Here is a 26,497-nt window from a genome sequence, read left to right on the forward strand (position 1 = left end):
CCAACCTTAGATCAATTTTAATCAATTTCAAGGGAATTTCGTGAAATTATTCACATTCTTGCTTGGCATCAGGTTCAATTTGAAGTTGTCGAACCTCATCAAATAATTTCAGTGGGCAATGAAGTTTCACGAATTTTGACTTTAATTGATTTTGTTTGCATAGAACCTAGGTGAAGAGGATAACACTTCTTCTCGAGTTACTAGAGCGGGGTCGTGGACATATATATATCACAAGGAAAAAATCTCTGTACTTTTGCTCATTTTGAGCATGATACGCAACGTAGACCTTAAATTCTTTAGGGCATGACATTGCGTCAAAACAAGACTCAAACCCATTACAACAATATACTCAATATAAACTCAACATGTAACAAGAATAAAACCTAGATAAGGATAATAACACTTCATCCCATATATATATATATATATATAATTTCTCCCGAAAGGTGGGAAACCCATTCCAATGGTTCTCGCTTTCCCAAGAGCTTTGGAACTGTATGGGAATGTTACCTTTTCAGCGGGAGCTGCGATAGGAGTTGGGGAAAGTTCTGGGAGCTTTGAAGGCTGACGCTTTTTTTTTCGTTGTTCCCTAGGGTTGGGGAATACAAAGCATGTAGAAAAATATGCTACACTGCCCATAAAACATGAGCCTGTATTGAAACTTCGCAGGAAGAAAGGCCAAAGATATCCTTAACATCGATATCCTTAATTGAGAAACTAGAGCAATCTCTTGATAGGTTAAGGAAGCGTATGGCACTTTGTGATATATGGGATGTCATGCTCATGCTCATGAGTATTTCTTTTGTTGTTTATGTATATATATCGCAGAAGATTGTGTGTGAATATTGTATGTGGCAGTGAATGCTTAAACATTAGTCATTTTTTCTGTAAAGAATAACTAGAGAAACATGTCACGACACTGATAATGAACTTGACATTTTATATATATATATATATATATAAGGGAGAAGACTCAGGGAGAGAGACACCCAGAGAATATATTTATATATAAGAGAGAATATATATTTAAATTGATTTTAATATTTTGATTATTATATAAATTATATATATATATATATATATATATATATATGTATGTATGTATTTATTTGTTTATTTTTATTTATTTTTTTTATATAATATTACCACTCCCGATTAGCCATTTCCTGTAAATTTTGGGGAAACCTCTAGCCGTTCCCAAGTTCCCAATATTCTCACGTTCCAAAAACTCATGCAACATATATATATATATATATATATATATATATAATTAAAATTCACATGATAGAACTTGAGTTTTCTATTCAATGATAGTGTGTAGTTGGTCAATTTCAAAATGAGGAGATGAAGAAAAGTTACCCTCCATTAATTTTTATTTTTTTTATTTCATTGGAAAGGATTGGGAGAGAAAAACATGGGAAAATTCAGGGACAAAATGCAAAAGCTTAAGTTGGAATTTTATTGACATTCCCACAAAACTCCTCTGGTAACACAGTAACGGACATAAACTTCACTCGCGTTCATTGGAAAAAGATGATTCCGATGCAGTTTTAAATAAAATAACTACAACATGAAAGAAACAGTGGTTATTTACAACAATGACGTAATATCACCCTCAATCAAATAATAAGCTATAATAGAGAAGCTCGTCAAAACAACGAACAGTAAATGCTAACACGATTTTCAGGATTTTGGTGACAAGTCATTAATGTAAACAGTACATCGTGAAATGAATTGAGGTGTAAAGAGAAAACTGGCGTTTAAATTTTGAATTAATAAACACGAATAACTTGGAGGCCGGAAATCTAGAAAATGATATATGCACTTGAATGTACAATACACCAAAATGTTTTTTGTTGGCCACTGCAATTAAATGGCTGAGCCTCCGAATGACATTGGAGAGCTTCTTAAATAGTGATTCAATACTATACATGCAAGTAGATCTAAGATGTCAGACTAACCATGAGAACCTGAGAAGGAATGGCGGCTCCGAAGAAATTTAGGCACAGCCAGATGTGAGACGCTTGGTGAGAGTGAAATGAAGAATGAAATGAGAAAATCGGCTTAGGTTATGGCTTTCAATTTATACAAAATGGGGTGCCTGTTACAATGGGCATGTTTTTTTGCCGATTTTTAACCCAACCAAAAAGCTATAGCATGAAGGACGTCTAGAATACCCGAAAATCAAGGATTGTGGCACTATCATCGAAAAGTCCCCTAATTTCATCCAGAGCATGAGGATGATCCCCTGAAAGTCCCCGGGCCCTTGATATCCCCAAGCGTTTCCGAACGTTTCCAAGAAGTACTAAACTCCTCGAAACACAGGATAAGCCAGGGTATGGGGATCGAAACACAGGATAAACCAGGGTATGGGTTTTGAAGGCAGAATTGATCCCAGGCAACATAGTGAATGTAATTTTTTTTCTTTTCCAAAACATTTAACGTACTCTTTTGCATGTCAAAGTTTATCAATTCTTAAGAAACTAGCCACCTATATGTACTAGTCCTTCAAATATTTTGATCCGTGAAGTACAAAAAGTTTATAAATTCCACTTCTTGCTACCTATTTCTTATAACCTAGTGAACCACGGGTGAAACAAATGAAATAACAATGCTACAGGAAAATCATGGAATGCACACTAACAGTGTAACTCATCTTAATATATTTGCACATATCGATGATTACATATTTATTAACGTTAAGATATTAATCATTTCTATTTGAAAACCTTTTCATGGCTATCGATATAAGAATTTTGGGATGTTGATTCTTGATATTTGACTACTTAATCAGCCTTGCCAGCTGAAGGATTTCGTCCAAACTGGATTATCATTGGCTTTCCTTTTAGAACAAACCCATGTGCCATCTTCTGCATTCAATAAACAAAATGTAAAATTGTCAGCCTATGATAGCCTTAGCTTCAAGTTAGTCCTCGCAAATATTTGTAGCATCTTTCAATTAATGCTAATATCTATAAGAAAAAATTAATAACCACGGGGAAAATTCTTTTATAACTTGCAAAAGCATATGGAATATCCGGTTATAATGCAACACAAAGCTGCAAAAAGCTCGAGATACAAGCAATGTTACCACAACCAAACAGTTCACTAAACTGGTAGACCCCTTGAACCGGGAATCAGTCAGAACCGGACAGGATCGAAAAAACGGTCAACCAAAAAGACATAAAATATTCAAATTTTAAAGAAAAACATATATATTCATGTGCATCGATATGAATCCAAATCATATATGCACAAGTAAGAAAAAGTTCTTATTTATATAGCATGTAAGGATGCATATAACCAAAATAGCTCCTAGTGCAAACCATCTATGAACCAAAAATACATCAACAAACAGGCCTTAGCTGGCCTCTAGCATCCAAAACAAAATCATGCTACAAAAAAAACCTCCATATCATCAAAATCATTGCTTATATTGGGATCTTTGTCATCAATATCACCCTCTAAGCATTAAAATAAGAAAAAGCTTAGCATGTCTAGTCAAGATTTTGTTTGAGTGATGGGTACATTTTTAGTTTATAACTTGCAAAAGCATATGGAATATCCAGTTAGTGCCTCTATGAAGTGACAATGCATAATGTAACACAAAGCTGCAAAAAGCTCAAGATACAAGCAATGTTATCACAACCAAACAGTTCACTGAACTGGTAGACCCCTTGAACCAGGTATCGGTCAGAACCAGACAAGATCGAAAAAAGGTCAACCCAAAAAACATTAAATATTCAAATTTTAAAGAAAAACATATAAATTCATGTGCATCGATACGAATCTAAACCATATATGCACAAGTAAGCAAAAGTTCTTATTTATATAGCATGTAAGGATGCATATAACCAAAATAGCTCCTAGTGCAATCCATCTATGAACCAAAAATACATCAACAAACAGGTCCTAGCTGGCCTCTAGCATCCAAAACAAAATCATGCTACAAAAAAAAACCCCATATCATCAAAATCATCGCTTATATTGGGATCTTTGTCATCAATATCACCCTCTAAGCATTAAAATAAGAAAAAGCTTAGCATATCTAGTCAAAATTTTGTTTGAGTGATGTGTACATTTTTAGTAGGGTCATGATAGAGGAGTTCAACAATCAATGCCATTAACATCAAAGTACATTGAGGGATTGGTGCTTTTGATTAAATGCTAGTTCTATGGGTAAATGAAAAAATCCAACGGAAAAATTGCAATCCCCCCAATCCTGAAACCTTGAAAAACTATTAAACCTGTTGGATTTTGAATGGGATCTAAAATTCTATTTTCTCCATATGAAATTCAATGAAGTCAGAACCACTCTCAAATATCCTAAGTCAATTAATGGTAATGCTAAAAATTTAAGTAAATAGATACTTTTACTTTAAGAATTTAACATTACCATTGATTGCATAGCATTAATACGGCAATAAGGTCAAATACTAGGCTTCCCCACTCGTAAATTATTGCTATAAAAAAAATGCATTCAAAGGGTTTTTGGTAGCATTGTACAAAATTGGTTGGCTCGGCACTAAATTGGCTGGTTCGATACTGAACTGCCCTTTTCTGGTCTGTGACACCAGTTTGGATTGGTTTTCCCTCGAAAATAGTCAGACTGGTCAATTCAATCTAGTATGGTCTAGTTTAGATAACACTACAATGTTATCAAAACCAAACCATTGACGAGCTATAGACATTGAACCGAAACTAGTAAAAAAAAACCGATCAACCAAAACCACACAAAATATTGAAATATTAAAGAAAAACATATATATTCATGTGCATCCATATGAATCCAAATCATTTACAAATAACTAAGCAAAAGTTCTCATTTATATAACATGTAAGGGTGCACACAACCAAAATAGCACCTAGTGCAATCCATCTCTGAACCAAAAATACATCAACATATAGGTCCTAGATGGCCTCTAGCATCCAAAAGAAATCATGCTATAGCCTATAACAAATACCAACATATCATAAAAATCATTGTCAATATTAGGATCTTCGTCATCAATATCACCCTCTAAGCATTAAAATATGATACAAAAAACTTAGCATGTCAAGTCAAGATTTTGTTTAAGTGATGGATATATTTTTAGTAAGACCTGTTGAGAAATCTAGGGGCATTCTCTCACTTTGATAACTACTTGTGATGTTCTTTTACTTAACCTGATGTACTTATAGTTGGCTTCTTCTTTTACTTGATTATTATTATGTTCTTATATCAAACAACTACCAAACAATGAAGATCAACGAGACAAGAGGACACAAAATGTAGGTTGCAAGGCAAGGCCAAAACCTCTCCTCTTGAGAGGAAAACCCACAAGAAATCTTCTCTTCTTATAGAATCTTTAAATGACGAATTCCAAGACCTATGACCCTTAACAAAGACCTCTCCAAGACCAAGTCAAACCTCTCTTTTTGATCAACTTGTCTTCCACAAAGTCAACAGTAATCAACTTGCTTCAATGCTCTAAATTTCGGCGTCACTTCAGAATTCGACTTATCTTACAAGTCTGCAACTTTCGGCCTTCCTGCAATCTCTGCAGTTTCGCATGTGTGAGTAGATTAGGGCATAATTATGAGTTTTCTCTCCTTCACTTGGGTTGATCCTTTTTCCTTCGTAATTTGGCTTTGCAAACTGATCTTCTTGACACCTAACTTAGCTCCTCTTGATGTGACTGCGATTTGGTCTAGCTACAACAAATTGATTCCTTGATAATTTCTCGCACATGTGTGAAGATTCAGCCCTAAAAACAGTGCCTTAACACTTCGATTTTCCTTCCTTGGTTTCTCCATTTTCTCGCTAGCTATTACGCTTCTTCTTGGTAATTGAACTTGATTGGATGCTTCTCAAATGAGGCCGAATGCCGCTTATTTATAAGATTCTTGAGTGCCCTAATAGGCCAACTTGTTATTTGTAGTCCGACTTGTCTTGGAGGGTGACTATGACTCAACTTATGACAAATAATTTTTCTTGACATAATACAAGATGCCCAATGGGGTCTTTACATATTACAATGACTCCATTGACTCCTAGACTTTATGAAAAAGCCCTAGAAGCACTCAATGTGTGTTTGACGTATAAAACAATTTTGAGCATGAAAACCATGCCACAAAAATAACAATAATAAAATTTCTTTTTCTCTATTATAAAAATCATGATTACATTACACATTATGAAGACCGAACCTAGTTACATTTTCCAATACTCCCTCTTAATTAGGGAAGTATTCATAATCCATACAAGGTACTTGGACATTCTCCTACTAAAGAATTTTCATAAGAAGAGTCGGATTGGTAGGCCATCTCATAAGCTATCTAATCAGCTTATATCAGTGCATCTCATCATATCGACCAGCATTGTCATATAACAAGACCTTGAGTAACAACTCTATCTCTCCACTAGATTAGAGCACAATGCTAGGGAGAAAATGACTTATAGACAGCTTCATCATTGTCTCTAAAGGCACATAACCCATCTGGATGTTCAAAAAGTATGTCCTAGGACCATTCCCATCTTGGATTAACACATCCTCATGGAATTTCCTCTTCGACTAGTCTTACCTATTGGATGCCCTACCTCGTCCTCAAAGAATATCAGAATCAATCTTAGATGCTTACCCAATCCTCCATTATTTCTTCATAGCACGAAGACAATAATAATATGTCTACCTCTCCCTCTCAACTAGGGAGGATCTACTCATTCCTATAAAAGGAATATACCCAAGCTCCCTCTTAACAAGGGACTTCTTATCAACAACAACTCTCTTTGGTGGAAATCATGGTACTATCAACTGCTTGTAGGGATCCTCCTTTCGGCATTATGTCATGAACTTCAACTTCTTTGTCAAGGAGCCTTCTTCTCCATCACTTCTTCGTAGGGCATTGACCAATTCTACATCACTTCCCTTCAATGAAAATATCATATTGAACCAATAGTCATGTCATCCTTCTCTTCATCAGAAAGTGATCTTCTAGTCCACATCTAGTTATCTCATGAGTACTAGTTGTAGGAAACTTTCTACGACCCTCTTTCGGTAGCCCTGTTACAACCCAACTAGATGCTTTCTCAAAAATAAAAAATGAACATCAAATCAAAGTTACATTTTTATGATGGTCTTTCGGTCATGACATAAGATTCTTGCAACATCAACATCCTTTCACGTGTTGTATGAATCCATCTCCATGACATACATAACCAAGGTTCTCCTTTTCCAACATACATATCAGGGTCTTCATACCTTCCCCATGGAGATGTCATAGCTAATCCATCTAGTTTGAAATGTTGATAACTTATCTTATCTTACATGACTATAGATACATCTTTCACGAACTCCTTTTTCATCCTTTTCACATATTGCTTGCTCAGGATCTTCTATACATAGTTCCTTCATCATATGAACCATAATTGCCAATCACCTCGTATTCTTCATGAGGTCATATCATGTTGATTTCATCATGTCATTATGTAGAAGAGTTCAAGGTACATTGTATTCATAACTTCATGTATCCTTCATAAGGAAGAGTCCCTTCTTCTTTAATCATGCTCAAGAGATAGAGCATTCAACCATTCTATCTACAACTATATGATGACATGCCTTTATTTATCAAACATATACATACCTCTTCCTTCTTTTGGTCATCTAGGCTTCCTTCTAGCAACTTCCTTTCCTTGCTTGAAGATGAAAATACTTCAACCAAATTGACACGCTGCACATCTTTGTCATCATACCATCATCTTTCTAAATTGTGAATTCCACACAAGGTGGAATGGAGACTATCTTCGAGACGCTTCTTCCAAGTAGAGGTGAATCTTTTAACAAAGATTCTAATGGAAGATATTGCTGATCCTCATTTTGCAAATGCTTCTCTCTAATGATGATGATGTATGATGATCTATCTTTCTATCTTGCTAGATAACTTGCTCCAACCATATAGACTACTACTTCAGTTATCTATCTATGATTCTAATGATGATGTCATGAACTACTTTCTTTCTATCAGGGGAGATGATTGCTATAACCATATAAACTTCTATTATGGTTTCCCTGTTGAAGAATCTAGGGAAATTAGTATTAGTAGGATTCTTCTAGGCTTGATGACAATTTGTGAAGTGTTTTTACAATTTATCTTAGCTTGATCTTCTTCTTATTATTAGTGTGTGTGTTGACTTCATCAAACTACTACCAAAAACAAAGAGACAAGAACACAAGATGTTTGGCTTTCTGCCAGGGCCAAAACCTCTACCTCTTGGAGAGGAAATCTACACGTAATTCTTCTTATAGAGATTCCAATTGACAAACACCAAGACCTTGACAATTGACCTTCTATGCCACTCCAAGACCAAGACACCATTCTTTTTCTTTGTCACTACTGCGATCATCATTATTGTTGCACTGTCGAGATCTTCATTGTTGCAACATCATTGCTGCACTTTCACCGAGGTCTTCACCATACCACTGAAATCCACGAGGTACGCTCCTAGACTCACCAAGATCTTGATTGTCTTACCATAGCTCTGCCTTTCCGAAATCATAGCTACACTCTACCTTGTCTTCGTCGTGACTTTGATAACATATCTTCACCAATGGACTGAGATCTGTATCATGACCTTATCTCCACTAGGATTATAACTGAGATTTTTATCTTCATTAGGATCATTATTGATATCATGATTATAGTGTTGACTGTCTCTATGATATAAATACTTCACTAAGATCCTTATTGTGATCCTGTGAAACCAAGATAGCAGAGAGATATGCAAGAACTTCACTGTGTCTATCACTGAGACTGCACCTTACTGTCCTGCACCCATCCGAGAATCTGTCCTGTACCCATCCGAGATTCTATCTGCACCCATCCGAGATCTCAGAGCCTTGTCTAAGATTTTTCTTGCTCTTTTGCACAGACCCTAATGGGGTATATATAGTGGTTATTCTTCCATAAATAAGCCGACATGAGTGTGAACCGTTGTGTCATTAATTGAGCCGACATGATTGTCCTTTTAATTCATTTGTAGGCTGACATGACTGAGATTTACATCGTTTTGTTGGCAGTCTTCTTCTTTGAAGGATGGTGCTTGTCTTGGAGGGCTACTTGACACTAGGTTGACTCATGTACATTACATAAATGCTCAAGGGTTGCTCTTTAACATAATTTTGACTCTTTGAATTTCCTAGACCTATAGAATGAGCAAGAACTCATTCATATAAAATAATATTTCTTTTTTCTTGACAAGTACAAAGATTAAAATTATATTGACAAATACCGAACCTAGTTATACTTTCCTTCAACACTCCCTCTTAACTAGGGAGGTATTTACAATGGTACTTGGTTATTCTCAATCTGAAGAATTTCTCATAAGAAGAATCGGATTGGTAATCCCATCTGTATAGCATCATATCAACCAGCATTGTCACAGTGCAAGGCCTTGACTAACAACTCCATCTATCTAAGAGATCATGAGCTACAATGTTGGCGAGACCAATGATTTATTAACACCTTCACCATTGTCTCTCAAGGTACATACCCACCCAGGTGTTCACTAAGTATGACCTTCTAGGACTATTCTTATCTTGGGTTCCCAACCCTCGAAGAATATCGATCCTCTTGCCTACTCTTCTCTTGGATGCCCTACACATCCTCAAAGAGTATCAGATGCTAGATGATTACCCAATCCTCCCATTCTTTCTTCCCAAGTGAAGATAAGAATGTTGTGTCTATCATGTGATAACATTTCCATTCATGGCCTTCATCTAGACTTACGATTGTTATTCCTGGTCTAGTGCATGACACATGACATGGAAAAACACAATTGTCACTCCTTTGTAATTAGGGATGATCTTAATTCAAACTCCCTCTTGATCAGGGACCTATCAGAGCTCCCTCTTAGCTAGGGACTCTTTTATATATCAACAACTTTTTCTTTGTAGGTCCTTCAGTTGCTTGATCAACTTCTCTCCTTGATGTCATGAAATTTAGTTCAGCTTCTTCCTTGTAGGGAAACAACCATCGATCACTTTCCTTCTTATTTCGTCATGTCATTCCTTTCTTCATGGAAAATGGCCTTCTTGGTACATATCTGGAACCTTCTTCATATGGCTACTTTTTTTCTCTCCATGCTTCTTTCAGGAGTTTCCATCCAACAAGTCTTGTTTTAGTAGCCCTGCATGAACTCATCCAGATATTATTCAAGAAATTATATTAAATTAAAGCATACCTTACGATATGGCTTTTCATCATGACATCTTCTTGTAGGTATCAACATCCTACACACATATTGTCACATCTCCCAAAGATATCCATTATCAAGGGTCTTCATTCTTTTTAGACTTTAATTAGAGTCTTCATACCTTTCTGGGAGATTTCCTAGTCAAATCTTCTTGGTCTTTTGGATGTTGATTTCCTTTCATCATGGTTGCATATCTCACGATCTCTTCCTTCCTCACACATTCCACAACTTTCAATCAGAGTTTATTTATTGTGGTCAATCACCTCATACTTCATATGAGGACATATTATGTTGATTTCATCTAGTGTGACTTATTCCTTCCTGCACCTTTTCAGAGGAAGAGATCCTTTTTCTCTTGTTCGTGCTTCTCAAGGTAGAAGCAATGATCCATGTTACCTGCAACCATATGACATGACATTATAATATTAAACATAAGCATTCATACCTTCTTTTAACTTCAGGTCATCGAGGCTTCCCCAGCAGTTCCTTGATTGAAAAGATTTTCAATCCCCTGATTTGCTTCATGTCACCACATCATTATCTCATGGATTCCATAAGTTGGAGTTCCTATTGAAAAACTTGCTTCCTCTCTAGATTAGTGAACCCTACGATGAGGATTCCATTAGAGAACTTTTGAGGATCTTGTGTATCCCCAACTGGCAGATGTTTCCTTTTTGACTTGATGTATGATGAGCCTTCGATGACTCCTTTATTTTCTTCACTATCCACCGAGGTTCCCAAGAGCTATATACCCTATATGTTTGTCTACCATGGATTTTGTCCTTCATGATTCCTATGGTGATATCATGAGCTCTTGTTTCTAATGCTTCCACGATGCCATGATGCATCTTATTATCATTGTCATATCTTATAATATAAGATTTAGGAGCTTATGATAGGACCCTTTTGTGAGGGATACTATCTTACTCATAGGAGAGATTTGTTACTCCCTCTTTCCTTGGCCCTTTTTCTTTAGCTTCCTTCATCTTTCAATGATATGAACTTCTAAAATCTTTCTATAGCATTGAATCTTAACTATACTTATTTTGTCTTGCTTGAGGACCAACCTTGCCTTCCTTTTCTGCACATGGTTGAGTTCTTTTAACCTTCAATATTTTTTCCATCAACTTGTCCTTCTCTATCTTGCATAGAGACTACAAGTTGTTGAATGAGGTAACCTTCTTGTTCATGGATATTTGTTACCTTTCTAGTGCATCAATGATGGTTGTCTTCATTCCTAGATCTTATATATAAGACCTTGTGAAGATATCCTACATCCTTTGATGCCTTTTTACTTTCATGTAGATCAGATTTCATTTGACCTTCTTTATTGCACCTTAAGAGAATGAGTTTATCATCTACATCACTTTGATGTCTCCAATTTTGCTATGTGAGGGAATCTTTCATAAATATCCCTTTTCATAAATTCAGAGGAGACCTTTTGATGACTTCAGCTACTTATAGGATTATGTCTATTCTCCTTCTTCATGCAAGGAATCTTGATAACCCATCCAATTCATAGATGTCCTTGCAATCATGAAGTTATTTAACCTAACTTGAATATAGAATGAAAGATACTTACTTTTCATGTGAAGAGAAATCTTCACCTTGATGCTTTCTTGAATGATCTCCTTTAATGAGATTCTTGTTTGAGTTGCCTAGTACAATAGAGTTTCAAAACCTTTCTTGAGAGTTCCTTGCATTGTTCAACACCAAGCACTACTGTCGTTTATGATATGTTGAGATTATTTGATTCCTTGATTGTGAGGGTATGGAATCGAAATCAAGAATTTTGAGAGCACTATAATGATGTCCACCTGAGATGTGGCACTGTGTTCTCCTTCTAAAGTGATATTGTTGTAATGTATGTTGTGACTGTATATCTTTGTAACCTTGTTGCAATGCTCCTTGCTGGAGTAGAGCCTTGCTTGAGTTGACTAGCATGAGCAAAGATCTTTGTGGCCTTTGAGCATTGTTCAATACCAATCATCGAAACTACTTAAGTCATTGAGATTGTTGTGGTATGACATGGGTTGTAATGACACCCAAATTTTGAGGCTAGCACTGAGACTATGAAAGGTACTATGTTTTTCTTTTGTTGTACTATAGATTAGGACTGCTTCTCGGATTTTCTACCTTCTCCAAGATGATAATCTTTGACTTTGAGTTATCTTGCTTTGTAGTCATATTGATAAGGTTCCTGGTGACCTTTTGATGATGACTGTACAGAAAAGGTTCTTCGCTGATGTAGACTGCTTGTTGTAGACTTGATCCTTTATTCTTGACAAAATCCTTAACATTACTTTGATGCCCTTCTTGAGGATTGATCCTTGTATGTCTCTTTTGTTGCCTTTCCTTTGACTTTTGCACCTTACCTCTAATACCATGTTGAAGAATCTAGGGCAACTAGTATTAGTAGGATTCTTCTAGGCTTGATGACAATTTGTGAAGTGTTTTTACAATTTATCTTAGCTTGATCTTCTTCTTATTATTAGTGTGTGTGTTGACTTCATCAAACTGCTACCAAAAACAAAGAGACAAGAACACAAGATGTTTGGCTTTCTGCCAGGGCCAAAACCTCTCCCTCTTGGAGAGGAAAACCCGCACGTAATTCTTCTTATAGAGATTCCAATTGACGAACACCAAGACCTTGACACTTGACCTTCTATGCCACTCCAAGACCAAGACACCATTCTTCTTCCTTGTCACTGTTGAGATCATCATTATTGCTGCACTATCGAGATCTTCATTGCTGCAACATCATTGTTGCACTTTCACCGAGGTCTTCACCATACCACTGAGATCTCCATGAGGTCTGCTCCTAGACTCCCTAAGATCTTGACTGCCTTACCATAGCTCTGCCTTTCCAAAATCATAGTTGCACTCTACCTTGTCTTCGTCATGACTTTGATAACATATCTTCACCAATGCACTGAGATCTGTATCACGACCTTATCTCCACTAGGATTATAACTGAGATCTTTATCTTCATTAGGATCATTATTGATATCATGATTATAGTGTTCACTGTGTCTATGATATAGATACTTCACTAAGATCCTTACTGTGACCCTGTGACTAGGCCGAGACAACAGAGATATATATGAGAACTTCACGGTATCTATCACCAACACTGCACCAACCTGTCCTGCACCCATCCGAGAATCTGTCTTATACCCATCCAAGATTCTATCTGCACCCATCCTTGTCCGAGATTTTTCTTGCTTCTTTGCGCAGACCCTAATGGGGTATATATAGTGGTTATGCTTCCATAAATAAGCCAGCATGAGTGTGAACCATTGTGTCATTAATTGAGCCGACATGACTGTCCTTTTAATCCATTTATACGCTGACATGACTGAGATTTACATCGTTTTGATAGCAGTCTTCTTCTTTGAAGGATGTTTCTTGTCTTGGAGGGCTACTTGACACTAAGTTGACTCATGTACATTACATAAATGCTCAAGAGGAGCTCTTTAACATAATTTTGACTCTTTGACTTTCGTAGACCTATAGAATGTGCACGAAACTCATTCATTTAAAATAATATTTCTTTTTCTTGACAAGTACAAAGATCAAAATTATATTGATAAATACTGAATCTAGTTATACTTTCCTTCAACATGTCCTTCCATACCTCTATGATGATGTCATCTATAATCTATCTTACTTGAGATGCTTTCCATCATGATAGTTATCTTCTACAAACTGAAAAAAACTAAGTGTATGATGTTATCTCATTAATAGTAGAGGTCTTTTACTTCCTCCTTTGATTTCTTCTTTTCTAGTTCTTCTATTTCTTCAGTGATATGAGCTTCATTTCTTTCCTTTCTCATCTTGTTGTCCTTCTTGAGTTTAGGACAATTTCTTTTGAAATGCCCATATTCATTACATTCGTAGCATTGGATCTTTGTCATGTCGATTTTCTTTTGAAACTTCCTTCGAGGCTCAAACTTCCCAAATTTCCCTTTCCTTCTTGTCGATGTTGCATATGCTTGAGTTTGTTCATTTGACCCAACATCATTCTTTGCCTTTAATCTAGATTCTTCAATCTTGCATAATGACCATAGATCGCTGAATGGACTAGTTTCCTTCTTCCCCTAGATGCTAGATACAAAATTCCCCCATTCATCTCATAATGCATTGAGTACTAGGGTGGTCATCTCAGGACGAGACATTACTTCTCCTAGGTCTTATAGTTGGACTTTAACCTGAGATACCTTCTGAAGTATGAAGCTATCCCTTCTTCCTTTGAGGCTTTCATTTTGTATAGTTTGGTTCTTAAAGATATGATTTCACCAAACGTTGCACAAAGCGGGGACGATGCAGGGACGTTTTTTGGAAGCGAGGACGAAGCAAGGACGTTTTTTAGAAGCGGGGACATGGAAGCGTCATTTCCCAAAAATCTAGGAAGCAAAGTGTCTATTATATATATTTATACTTATATTTTTTGCATTTATATTAAAAAAACATCAAAAATACCAAATTAGTTGTAGAAGACATGAAAACATGCGTACTTTTACATAAATCAAGATTGATATGGCATCCATTGTACATCAATGATTAATTATTCCAGCATCAACCATCTAGAATCTAGATTCCTCTTCTCTTGTCTAGCCTTTGCCTCTACTTCGATTCTCTAGGGATATTAGTCAACATTCCCCAATTTTGATCAAACAACCTAATCCAAGCCCTATAATATGGTAGAGAAAGCTTAACATGCTTGATCAATGATTTTGACTTGAGTGAAGGGTACATTTTTGTTAAGGCCATGGCAAAGGAGTTCAACAATCAACAACACCAACACTGGGGTACATATAGGGCTAGGTGCACTTGATTAAATGCTAATCACATGCCCTCATACATGATATAATCTAATGAAATGCCACAATCCCATTGATCCTGAAAATTGTCAAGTCTGTTGAATTTTGAATGGGATATGAAATTCTACTTTCTCCATATGAAGTCTGATGAGGTTGGAACCACTCTCAAACATCCTGAGTCATTTCATGGTAATGTTAAAAATTTAAGTAAAAGGATGGAAATTAACAATAAAGGAAAATGTCAGTTTTACTTTAAGAATTTAACATTACCATTGGGAGCATCTAGAAAGCATCTAAAGAGCATCAAGGGGCACCTTGGTACTATTCAGAAAGCAAAGTTCCTCACATAACAATTCGAAATTTCCAAAAAAACAAAAACAAAAAGCCCCACAAAACCGTGTGAACCGTCCACCTTCTCTCAGATCTGCAGTAGATACATGCCCAAACCTCCACGGATCCGCACCCGATCCTTCCCAGATCCTTCAGGGGTACGGATCCTGCAACATTGATTTCACCTACAGTGCTTACAAAAAACAACTCCACCAATTGTCATAGATTTCTCTCACTTCTTCAACTTTGCTACATAAGGGATAAGAGAATCCTTAACTCTGAGGATCCTTTGTGCCCTTATTTCTCCTTTCATGTACTTTGATAGTGCTTGAGATTTCTCTTGAGATGGTTTGGTGATTGAGACCTTAACATATTCAATAACTTCATTCTCCATGAGAATTAAATCAATTCTCTTCTTCCATGCAAGGTAGTTTGAGGTCCCACCCAATTTATTGTTCTCCTTGTAGAATGAAGTCATTTGGTTTGTAGATTGAGACATAAAGTATAAAATATTTACTTGTCAAATGAAGATACCTCCTTTGATGACGATATCTTCAATTTGATGTCTTCTTGATGATGATGACTTCCACTACTCCTTCGATGTTGACAATTGAAGAAAGCCTTCTTGATGATGATTGCCTTCCTTGATGACCTTCTTTCTTCAAGTATGCTTGAGATGTAATCCTTTCTTCAATGAGAGGGAGATCACCTAGATTTATTTGATGATGATGGCAATGGTTTTTCCTTCCTTTAGTTGATGATTGTAGAATGTATAAGCTTCTTAAGAGTGCTTCAAGTGTTGAATCCTGTTGAAGAATCTAGGGCAAATAAGTGCAGTGTGATTCTTGATTACTTGATCACAATTTGTGGAGTATTTTTACTTTTTCTTGTTAGCTTATTCTTCTTCTTCTTCTTATTAGTGCATGTGTGTGTACTTCATCAAACTACTACCAAAACATAAGAACAAGAACACAAGATGTTGGCCCTCTGTCAAGGCCAAAACCTCTCTTCTCTTGAGAGAAAAACCCTTTCGTGAATTTCTCTTATTGAAGCTTCTATTGATCAATGCCAAACCCTAGACCCTTGACTAGAATATCCTCCAAGCACAAGTCAAGTCCTTCCTTCTTTCGACACTTTGTTCCCTGGCACTTCGTCCTCCTTCTTTCGGCACTTCGTTCTTCCGGCAACTGGTGATATTCCTTGTTATGCTAGCTCTAGAAGAGATACATATCTTTGATACTTAGTGAAGTCTTTAATCTACAAGGATACCTTCCTTCTCTTGTCCAACCAAGCTCCTTCTTGATGTGTAGTTGCAGACTTGTTATGATTGTAGAGCAGGCCTAGTTTCTCACACGTGTGGGAGGATTCCTTCCAGATTCTTATGATAGAGTCTTCCTTTCTTCCTCGCTTCAGTGAGCCTCTTCTTTGCTTGAGAGAGAGGTCTTATAAGCCTACTTTGATAGCCCAAACAATGAGGGATATGTGACTGCAATAGCGTTGTTGTAATGACCGTGGATAGCCCTCCTTTTCTCGCACGTGTGACTGTAATAAGCCCTAGAACAAACCTCTAAGGCTCGGTGTTTCTTCCTTCTTCCTCGCTGTCCTTGGAGACCCTTTTCTCGTCCTTTTATTACCCTTTTCTTGCCTCCTTACTTTGTTGATTTCAGAGCTCCTTGATTGCGTTGTATTGGAGTGGACAACCTCTATTTATAGAGGATTGTCCCTCCTTTTAGGCCGACTTGTTTAACTATTTGTAGGCCGACTTGTTGAGTAGACTTCAGATGGTTTCTATGCTTGAAGGAGCTTCTTTGATGGTGCCTTTGCATAGGAGGAGACTTGACTTTGCTTGGAGGTATTCTCTTGACTTTAATACATATTCATACATGGTGTAACATGCCCTTAAGGCCTTCAACATTTCCTTTTGACTATTTGACTCACCTATAGCACTTAACATGTGCTAGACCTATTTCAATGAGCAAGAAACTCATTGACATATATTATAAAAATAATATTTCTTTTCTTGAATAAATACAAATATCAAAATTACATTTATGAGGACCGAACCTAGTTACACTTTCTTCAACAAATCCTTCTTTGAATAGAGATAAGGGTCTTGAGGTCTTCTTCTTCTTCCACAGGTTGTGATGATGTGATCCTTGTGATGTGATGGGTACTCCTTGATGGTTTGATGTCCTTGATGCTTCTTAGTTTTTCCTTGATGCTTTCCTTGTGCTCGGCTTTGATGTCCTCATTGAATTCAGGACCAATGGACTTACTAGCCTATTCGTCCCCATAGGCTATAATCCTTCAAAAAAGCGGATAAAACCCAAAACATCCATTGTTGGGTAAGTTTTGGGTACGCTGGGCGAAAAAACCCAAATCTAGGGCTTTGAGTAAGACACACTCAACCAATTAAGAAAGTGAAGCCCCTTAAGGAAGTCTATAAATAAAGAGGGATTGGATTCATTTGAGGGCATCAAGTGTGATCATTTCATCTGTTTTTGAGCTTTGGCTCTGAGGGTTTTAAGACCCCCCTTTGCTCTTGTCAATTTCGGTGGTGAAAGATTCCACCCTAATTTGACTTTGCTTCTCTTTTCCTCTCTAGTCTGGTGCAGGAAGTCTTTGAGGGGTAAACGAATTCTCTGAGCTTGGTTTCCTCTGTTGAAAAGGTTTGTGTATGGGTTAGAGAATCCTCTCTTCACTTTTGCGCAATTCACAGTGTTTTTCTTGAGGTAGCGAGTGGGTTTTGACATCTTTCTGTGACGAAGTGACCCCTGGGTATGATCCTCTATGACAGCAAGTCACCCGGGCACTATTTTATAGTTCAGTGAGTCATCTATTCTTCATTCCTGAGATTGTTCAAGGAATATATCGAATTTGATCACTGTACTAAAAAATAAAAATAAAAAAATATGTAAACCCTAGACCAAATTGCCCTGGTCTACTACAGTGGTATCAGAGCACAAGCATCCTACCAGCTTGTGAGTAAATGAAAGTTTATGCTTCTTGAAGACACCAACAACGTCACTATAAGGAGGAATACCCATCATTCCGCTATGGGGGATAGAGTAGAACATGACCCTAGTATTTTTCTCCAAGAATTGAACCAGGGGCAGTAGCAAATGCATCAACAGCTGCACCAGCAAGGGCAACAGATGATTCAAGGGCAACAACAGATAGCTCAGGTTTTGACCCAAGGGCAACAACAAATTGCGATGCTGATCGCTCACCTCACCGGCCAGCCAAATGTCACTGCCACCAACAGGACTACAACAGCTGGTAGTGGGAACCATAATCATGTTCCACCTAACAACCAAGGCAACAACAAAAAGGGTAGCCAGCCACTTCTACCACAATTTACAGACAATCAAGTGCCAGCAGGCCAAGAAGCAGTTGAGCCAAATCAACTCCTTAATAACTATGCTCAAGACTATGCAAGATTGGAGGAGAATACTCAAGCAACTATGTCGTTCAATGAGTACAGTAACTTCTAGTACTGGAATAGACCCTGAGGGAAACCTAATGGAGACCTAACACACAAGGTAAGTAAACTCCCTTTACCTTCATTTGATGGATTGTCAAAATGTTCAACATGAGCATGGGTGTAAAAGCTGGATACCTTCTTTAGGGTCAACCCAATGGTAGACGTTGATGCTATTCAATTTGCCACACTACCTCTGGAAGGAGATTCCCTTGAATGGTGGTACCATGGTTTGATCACTTTGTGGCATGCAAACATTATCTCTTACGAAGAATTTACACAACGCTTGATAGATAGGTTTGACCGAAGGCACCCAGACATCCATTTCAGGGAATTAGCCATGAACAAACAAACAAGGTCACCAAAAGATTTTATTGCTGAATTTGAGTGGATCTTGGTAATGGTAACAAACATATCGGAGGAAAGGTTAGTCATGCTCTTCATAGAAGCATTGGCTGAGCCGCTACAGGGTTGGGTTAGGGCATTTAACCTGTCCACTTTCCAAGAAGCAGTCAAGAAGGCTCGAGATATGAGCAACGCATCTACAACATCTAAAGCCCCAACCAAACCTTCCATTCCCCCAAGGAATAGAGAAAGGAAGCCTCCCCGACGATAAGGAAGTCGAAGAGATAGGTTAGACGATGCAACCCGAAATGAGCTCAGATGGAAAAAACTATGCTTCACATGCAGGGACCCATGGGAATTAGGGCATCATTGTATGGGAAAGGGGAAAATTCACTACATAGAAGTTGCATTTGATGATGAGGAAGAGGAAGAAGAAACACATACACCAGTTGAAGAAGGACCTTCGCAAAAGGAGGCTAAAGAAGAGGACCCCGACAATCTTAAGGAAGAACTACCCCAAGCAGAAGCAAACGCATAAGAGTAGATCAGCAAAGGGAATAAGCCCCGACCACAAGTCAAGATTGCAACCCTTTCTGGCACACCCAGGTACTACACATTCAGAGTAAGAGGAGTTGTCAAAGGATAACCTATCACTGCATTGACCGGCGAAGGATCCACACGCAAGTTTATCAGCGCAACACTCATAGCCAAGAGAGGACTCGATACAGAAGAATTTGAAGGCCTTGATGTGATAGTTGCGAATGGGCAAAACTTGGATTGCACTCGAATGATTCCAAGTTTGAGTGTAACCCTCAGTAATTATACTCTTTCTAGTGATTTTTATGTGATTGACCTGGCCGATCTCAATATGGTTTTGGGGGCTCAGTGGCTATATTTGTTGGGAAGACACACTATTTATTACCAAGCTCTAGAAATGGAGTTTAAAGCTCCAAATGGCAGCAAGGTAGTCTTGAGAGGCATGGAAAATGGCGGACCAAAGGTTGTCTCAGCCACAAAAAGGGAAGCAATATTCAGACATGGTGATATAGCTTATGCAACAAACTGCAGGATCATAAGTCAGAAGCCCCCTAGTGAGGAAAAACCGCAATATGCAACAGACATTCAACAAGTGTTGGACAAACACAGCCAGGTGTTCGACGACATTCCCCCAAGATTGCCACCCAAAAGAGGGTTTGAGCACACACTTGAGTTGGAGGAAGGAGCCAAACCTATGATAACCACACCATATTAGCATCCAAAGAAGTTCAAGGACGAGATAGAAAAGACCATCCAAGAATTGTTGGCCATGGGACATATCCGATCCAGTTCAAGCCCATTTGCATCATCTGTGGTGTTGGTGAAGAAGAAGAATGGCACATGGAGAATGTGCATTGATTATCGGTCACTTAACAAGAAGACCATCCAAAACAGGTACCCCATTCCTTAGATCGATGAATTGTTGGATGAACTACATGGAGCAACATATTTCTCGAAGATCGACCTATGGTTCAGATATCACCAAATTCAAGTTCGGGAGGAAGACGTGCCAAAAACAACATTCTAATACCACTATGGAAACTTTGAATTTCTGGTCATGCCATTTGAGCTAACCAATGCCCCCGCCACATTCCAATCATGCATGAATATCATTTTGGCCAGGCAATTAAGGAAGTTTTTGTTGGTATTCTTTGATGACCTCCTCATCTACAACAAGATGTGAGATGATCATTTGGGACACTTGGATCAGATTTTGAGCATAATGAAAGGACAATCTTTGTATGCCAAGGCATCAAAATGCGAGTTTGGGTTGACGGGGCATATGATCAATGCACAAGGGGTACAAGTCCACCAAGAGAAGGTCCAGGTAATAGTGGAAATGCCTACACCTAAAACACTAATAGAGTTACAAGGGTTTCTTGGGCTTTGCATCTACTATCGACAGTTCGTTAAAGAGTTCTCCTAGTTAAGCGCATCTTTAATGGATTTGACAAAAAAAGGGGGGCATTCAAGTGGACAGAAGCAGTTGACAAGGCATTTAACAAGAAAGAAATAATGAGCTTGTGCCCAGTATTGGCTCTTCCTGACTTTGGCCAACCATTTATATTGGAGTGCGATGCGTCTAGAGAGGGAATATGGGTTGTCATAATGCGGAAAGGTCATCCAATTGTGAAAATTTCACTACTGAAATCCTATTGCAGAGACTGGAATTAATTCTTCTAATTGTTAATTAATTTAACAATTTATTTGCTATGACAAATATCAAATAAATCACTGCAACCTTCACAAAAAAAAACTGCAAAAAATAATAGCACTAGAAACTGAGAAATTCTAGCATACACATAAAATATGACAATTATTTTTGGACAGAAGCCCCCGGAAAAACCTAATGTGGGAAAACCGGTACAACAACTGAGGGCTTTTATGCAGCAATGAATTCTGAGGACAATCTATGGATGCCCAACTAAAAATCCAAAACAACGAGAAAATTTGGCCAAAATTATCTAAGGGAATTTCTCTTCCTCCCCAAACAACCCTGACACAACTTTGCTTCAGAAACTCGTCCTCCTAGACCCCTCACACTAGCTTCTACGCAATGCTTGTGTAGACCCTTGGATGTCTAGCTCGGAATTGCCTCTGATCAAGTCGTTATGCTTGTCAGTGTTGAGGAAAATGATTCTCCGACCTTTTGGAAGTCTTTCTAGGCCTCTGGAAGCTAAACCAATTTTCCCCCAGCTAAATCGAATTACCCTCTGAAGCTGACTGTGTAGTCCTCTGTGTTGCCTCACTCGGAATAAGTCAACCTCTTGCTGTTGCCTCTCCAGATCACTGTCCCTACCCATCTCTGTCTCTGCTTCCCTACTGAAGCTCAAACTCTTCCAATATTGTGGGCTTTCTGGAAAATCGAACTCTCTATGGTTCTCACAAGTGTCTCAAGTGTATTCTCCATCTTCCCATTGACTTTTTCTTATAATCATTTGTTCGACCTCCAACGGCCAAGATTAAACTTAATCAAGGGCTCAGATTATTTCCCAGTCGATTCGTGTGAGTTTCTAGATGATTCACACCTTATCTCAATTAATTCAGATTAATTAACCAAATTTCCTAAGATTAGATAGGAAATATTTAAAAATAGGCTAATAATCTAATTGAGACACTTCTAGGTGGAATTTCCAGAAATGATTTCTGGGTTATGGAGATCTCATGTGTTTTAGCCTCTCCAAAAAGTTTCGAGACTAGAACACCTCCAATTCTACAAAATCTAACACTCTCTCTTAGCGAGGAAGGTATTCTCTCTAGTGTTGCACATACTGCCACAACACCCTATTTATGTACCACCCTCTATCACGATACTGATGTCTAGACACTGCCCACCAACCACTGTGTAACTTTGATGTTGCATCCGTGCTACTACTGACACTGCCATACTGCTGCCAACTCTGCATTTGCATTGCAACTCCCTCTCAACTGTTGTTGCTGCAACTACAACAAATGCAACTGAGAAGCATCCGAAATACTAAATCAACTATTCTCAGTATGATGCATTTGTCTCCCGAGTCCTAATTGCTACTAGCTTCTGAAATGTCCATTGAAGAATCTGCGTTGTTGTTGACTCTGCACTATTGCCAACTTTGAACTGCGCTCTTCAGATCTGACTGCTACTAGTCTGCAACTACCACCCTAGAATCTGACTGCATCAACTGACACTGATCCATCCTGCTACTAAATATTGTGGGTCAACGCAGCAAGGTAATGATCCATGAGGAGGACACCTCAATGAACCCTGCCCATGTCTGCAACTCTATGGAACTATAGCTCCATATCACCACACTTCTCTCCTGGAGGTATGGCTGCAAACATCACAAACTCTTCCTCCAACCTGGATGATAGCTTTTCCATCTCAGCAGACGTTGTCGCCTGGTCCTACTTCTCCGTCTTGTCCTTCTTCCTGAGAGGACATTGCGTATTGTAGTGGCCAACCTCACCACATCTGAAGCATTTGACCTGTTGTCGCTCAAATTGTACAAGCACAGTGCGACAACGACTTAGGTCAGCGGTTGTCACTCTGATCCCTAACCTCTCCATTCTAGCTGTGTCCCAACAACAGGCTATGGGGGACAGTCCCTATTAAATATAGAAATGCAAGAATTGTTGGCAACCAATGAGTCTAGGAGACACGATTGAATGGCCTAGCCACTTGGTTGATTTAGTAAGATTTATAAATTAGATTAGATTTAGATGTGAGACCTATTACCGCTCAAACTAGCAGGGGATCCCTAAAGTGCAAATGATAGACCATGGAAACAAATGGAGACTTAACCCATTGTCACCTCAACTAAGGCTCCCTACTATTTACGGACTTTCACTGATGGGAGGAGACTTGGTATATTAAGGAGTCACTAATGAAGGATAAATTAATAAGTGGCTGTGAAGTGACCCAAATGACCCTTTCCAAAAGAGGTTGAAGGATAGAGCTTGCTTGCTTTCTAAGCAAGGTAAAATGTCTTCTAGGAGAACGATGGGGGGATCTGAGGGTTAGGTTTAGGGGATATGAGTCATAAAAGAATTTCCCAATCCCTAGAGGTATCCTAGAGGTTTATGAAGAATTGTTTTTTTCAAAGGAACAAGACCACAAAGGACCAAGTGGACACAGCCTAGGTTAGGAGGAGAGATTTTAGCATCAATGATGTTTCAAACCTAGCCAAGGTGGGGCGAAAGGATCAAAGAAAGAATATTCACTCAAAGGTGTTAAATTGACCCTATGAGGTACTAGCCTTGGGGATGTTAGGGAAAAGTTTGATCTCGGAGCTAGGGCTTGGCTTTTCTCAGAACCCCATCATTGGAATGGCCTCAAATTTGGAAGAGGTCTTGAAGAGACATCAACGCAGGAGATGCTAGGAGATCAAACTTTTTGGAGGGATAGTTTGCAAGGAAAATGATGCCCTAGGTGACCCAACATGATTAGACCTAGGAAAAGGTGAAAAGGTGATTTTAGGTGACCACCTTTTGCTAGATCAGTGCCTTAGTCTTGGGAGAATGGAGACTATGATAAATATGAGTGAGGAACTTTAGTTTCTAGTCAAGGAGTCCTCAAAACTACTTCGCTAGCCTTCTAGGTCAAAGAGAAACAATCTTGCAGCTTTTATACTTGAATGTGCAAAAGGGGATGGCTTATCAAGATAAATTCGTTGATAGAATGACCCCTAGGAGATTTCATTCACATTACATGGCCCATATATTGAGAGATGCTAATATAGAGACAAAATTCCACAATTTAAGCAGAGTAAATGCATGCAACAATTAGCCCTAAAAATAGTGAAATCCCAGTGCAATGTATGTGACAAAGCAAACAAGAATAGCATTAAAATCACGTACTTACATGTAATAGAGTATATCCAACCATCCACAATTTGACAATAGAGAAGCTCTAAGACAAGATAAACCAAATCCACAAATCAAAATTCATCCATAAAGCTCCAATTCATACTCCAAGAAAAAGTGCAAAATTCTCAAGAGAAAGAAGAGATCCAATCCAAAGTGATGATGAGAAAATAAACTCATCTCACTTGTATTTATACACTAATGAGGAGTTTGAATTAGCCTCCTTGGCCTACATAAGCCTCAAAAATAAAATAATGTTTTAATAATTCAACTTTTGGTGACAAGCCCACCAAACTAGCTCATAAATGAGAGAATAAGCCTCTCAAGAGGTTAAATAATAATCTATGCATGTCTTAGGGCCCTCTCTAAGAGGCCTAATGAGGTCTATGGGTGCCATAATGAAGAGTAGGACCCTCAAAAGCAGAGATGGACAAGGGATTGGCCCCTTATTCTCCAAACAATAAACCTGTGGTTCTCCCAATGGTGTGGCGGCACAACAATAACCTCATGGGCCTCCAAATGAGTCAAAGATGTATGTAGATCATCTGCAAGGGCTCTGATGATGGTGTAGGGGATGTGTTAAAATTGCCAACTTGGGCCAAACTCCATGTGTGTCATCATATTAATGGCAGCTGATATTTTTCTTGGATCCCTCTCATCGAGAGGTGTAGGATTGTCTAAAGATCATTCGATTCCGATAAGTATTCATGGAGATATGAATTTATTTGTGTTATGGGACAATTCGTCAAGGTCAGCTAGCAACCAAATAAACCCCACTTGTGCTCAACGTTTTAGTATAAATAGAGGTGGCCTTCAAGTCATTTCAACACACTTGGGATCTATTCCTCTCTACTTGGGTTTTAGTAGGAGGAGAGATCCTAAGGGATAACGCTACCCTAATCTAGAGGCAGTGCCCTAGGCTCTACGCTGCCCTAATGAAGAAGCTTTAAACGCAGGAGGAAAGGGAGATCTAGCATAGTGAAGGAGGCCTAACAACAAGCCCTAACGCTGCCCTATGAAGAAGTAATAATACACAGCCATGGAAATGAAGGCAAAAACCTTAGCCGTGGGTCTAAGGAGAAGAGATGCCCTAAACCGAGTTGTTATGCTACCTAATGGAGATGGCACCTAAACGTTGTCCTAGAAGAAGTGCTCTACACATGGAATGCCCTTGTTGTCATGAAAGGAAAAGCCCTTATCCTATACACAGCCATGAAAGGAATACCATTGCTGTCTTGGAAGGAATGCTCTCACACGTAACGCTGAGATAAAGAAGCCACACCTTCAACTATCCTTAGTATTGTTCTAAGTTAAGGATGCTCTATCTTCCGTTTGGATTGAATCACAGTCATGAATGATAGATCTAAGTCTTATGATGAATGTTGTAACATTATAGACAGCATAGTATATGACAGCCAGATGTATGGTGCAACAATGGTGTAGCAGTATGGACAGCGAGAAGTATGGTGCAACAGTGGGACAACAATGCTACATGGTGCTACAATGATAAGAAATGGGACAACAAAGGCAACTTGGTGAAGTATGGTGCAGCGGTGAGACAACGATGCTACATGGTGCTGCAATGATAAGCAATAGGACAACAAAGGCAACTTGGTGCAGTATGGTGTAGCATATGTTATAGCAATGGGACAACAATGGTCAATGGCATATAGTGCACAACGGAACATCAATGGTACAATGGTACAACATGGGACAACTAGTATTTAGTGCAACAAATTCATGGTGTTGTTATGGTATGGCAAAGCACAACGGCACAACCATGACATTGTGCAGCAGTGGCACAATGGTACAGTAGCATGCAAGGGACAACAAACTAACATTAGGACAGTTGTATGGTACTTAGCAGCAAGTACACCAAGCATGCAATGGTACAACAAGCATGCAAGG

At 38.4% G+C, this 26,497-nt stretch overlaps 1 protein-coding gene across 1 annotated transcript in view; it reads right to left on the reverse strand.

The window, feature by feature from the left end:
- Positions 1 to 2,449: 2,449 nt before the first annotated feature.
- Positions 2,450 to 26,497, reverse strand: part of LOC149236065 (U11/U12 small nuclear ribonucleoprotein 65 kDa protein-like) — a 156,904-nt gene continuing 132,856 nt past the window's right edge. Inside the window, exon 8 of the mRNA XM_089368761.1 lies at positions 2,450 to 2,870. Within this exon, the coding sequence (XP_089224887.1) occupies positions 2,787 to 2,870 (84 nt within the window). The 3' untranslated portion in view covers positions 2,450 to 2,786. The remainder of the gene's footprint in view (positions 2,871 to 26,497) is intronic.

The sequence above is a fragment of the Pinus tabuliformis genome, chromosome 8 (genome assembly GCF_031772625.1).
Source record: "Pinus tabuliformis cultivar Carrire ecotype Pingquan chromosome 8, CPIR1, whole genome shotgun sequence".
In the NCBI taxonomy this organism is placed as follows: Eukaryota; Viridiplantae; Streptophyta; class Pinopsida; order Pinales; family Pinaceae; genus Pinus; species Pinus tabuliformis.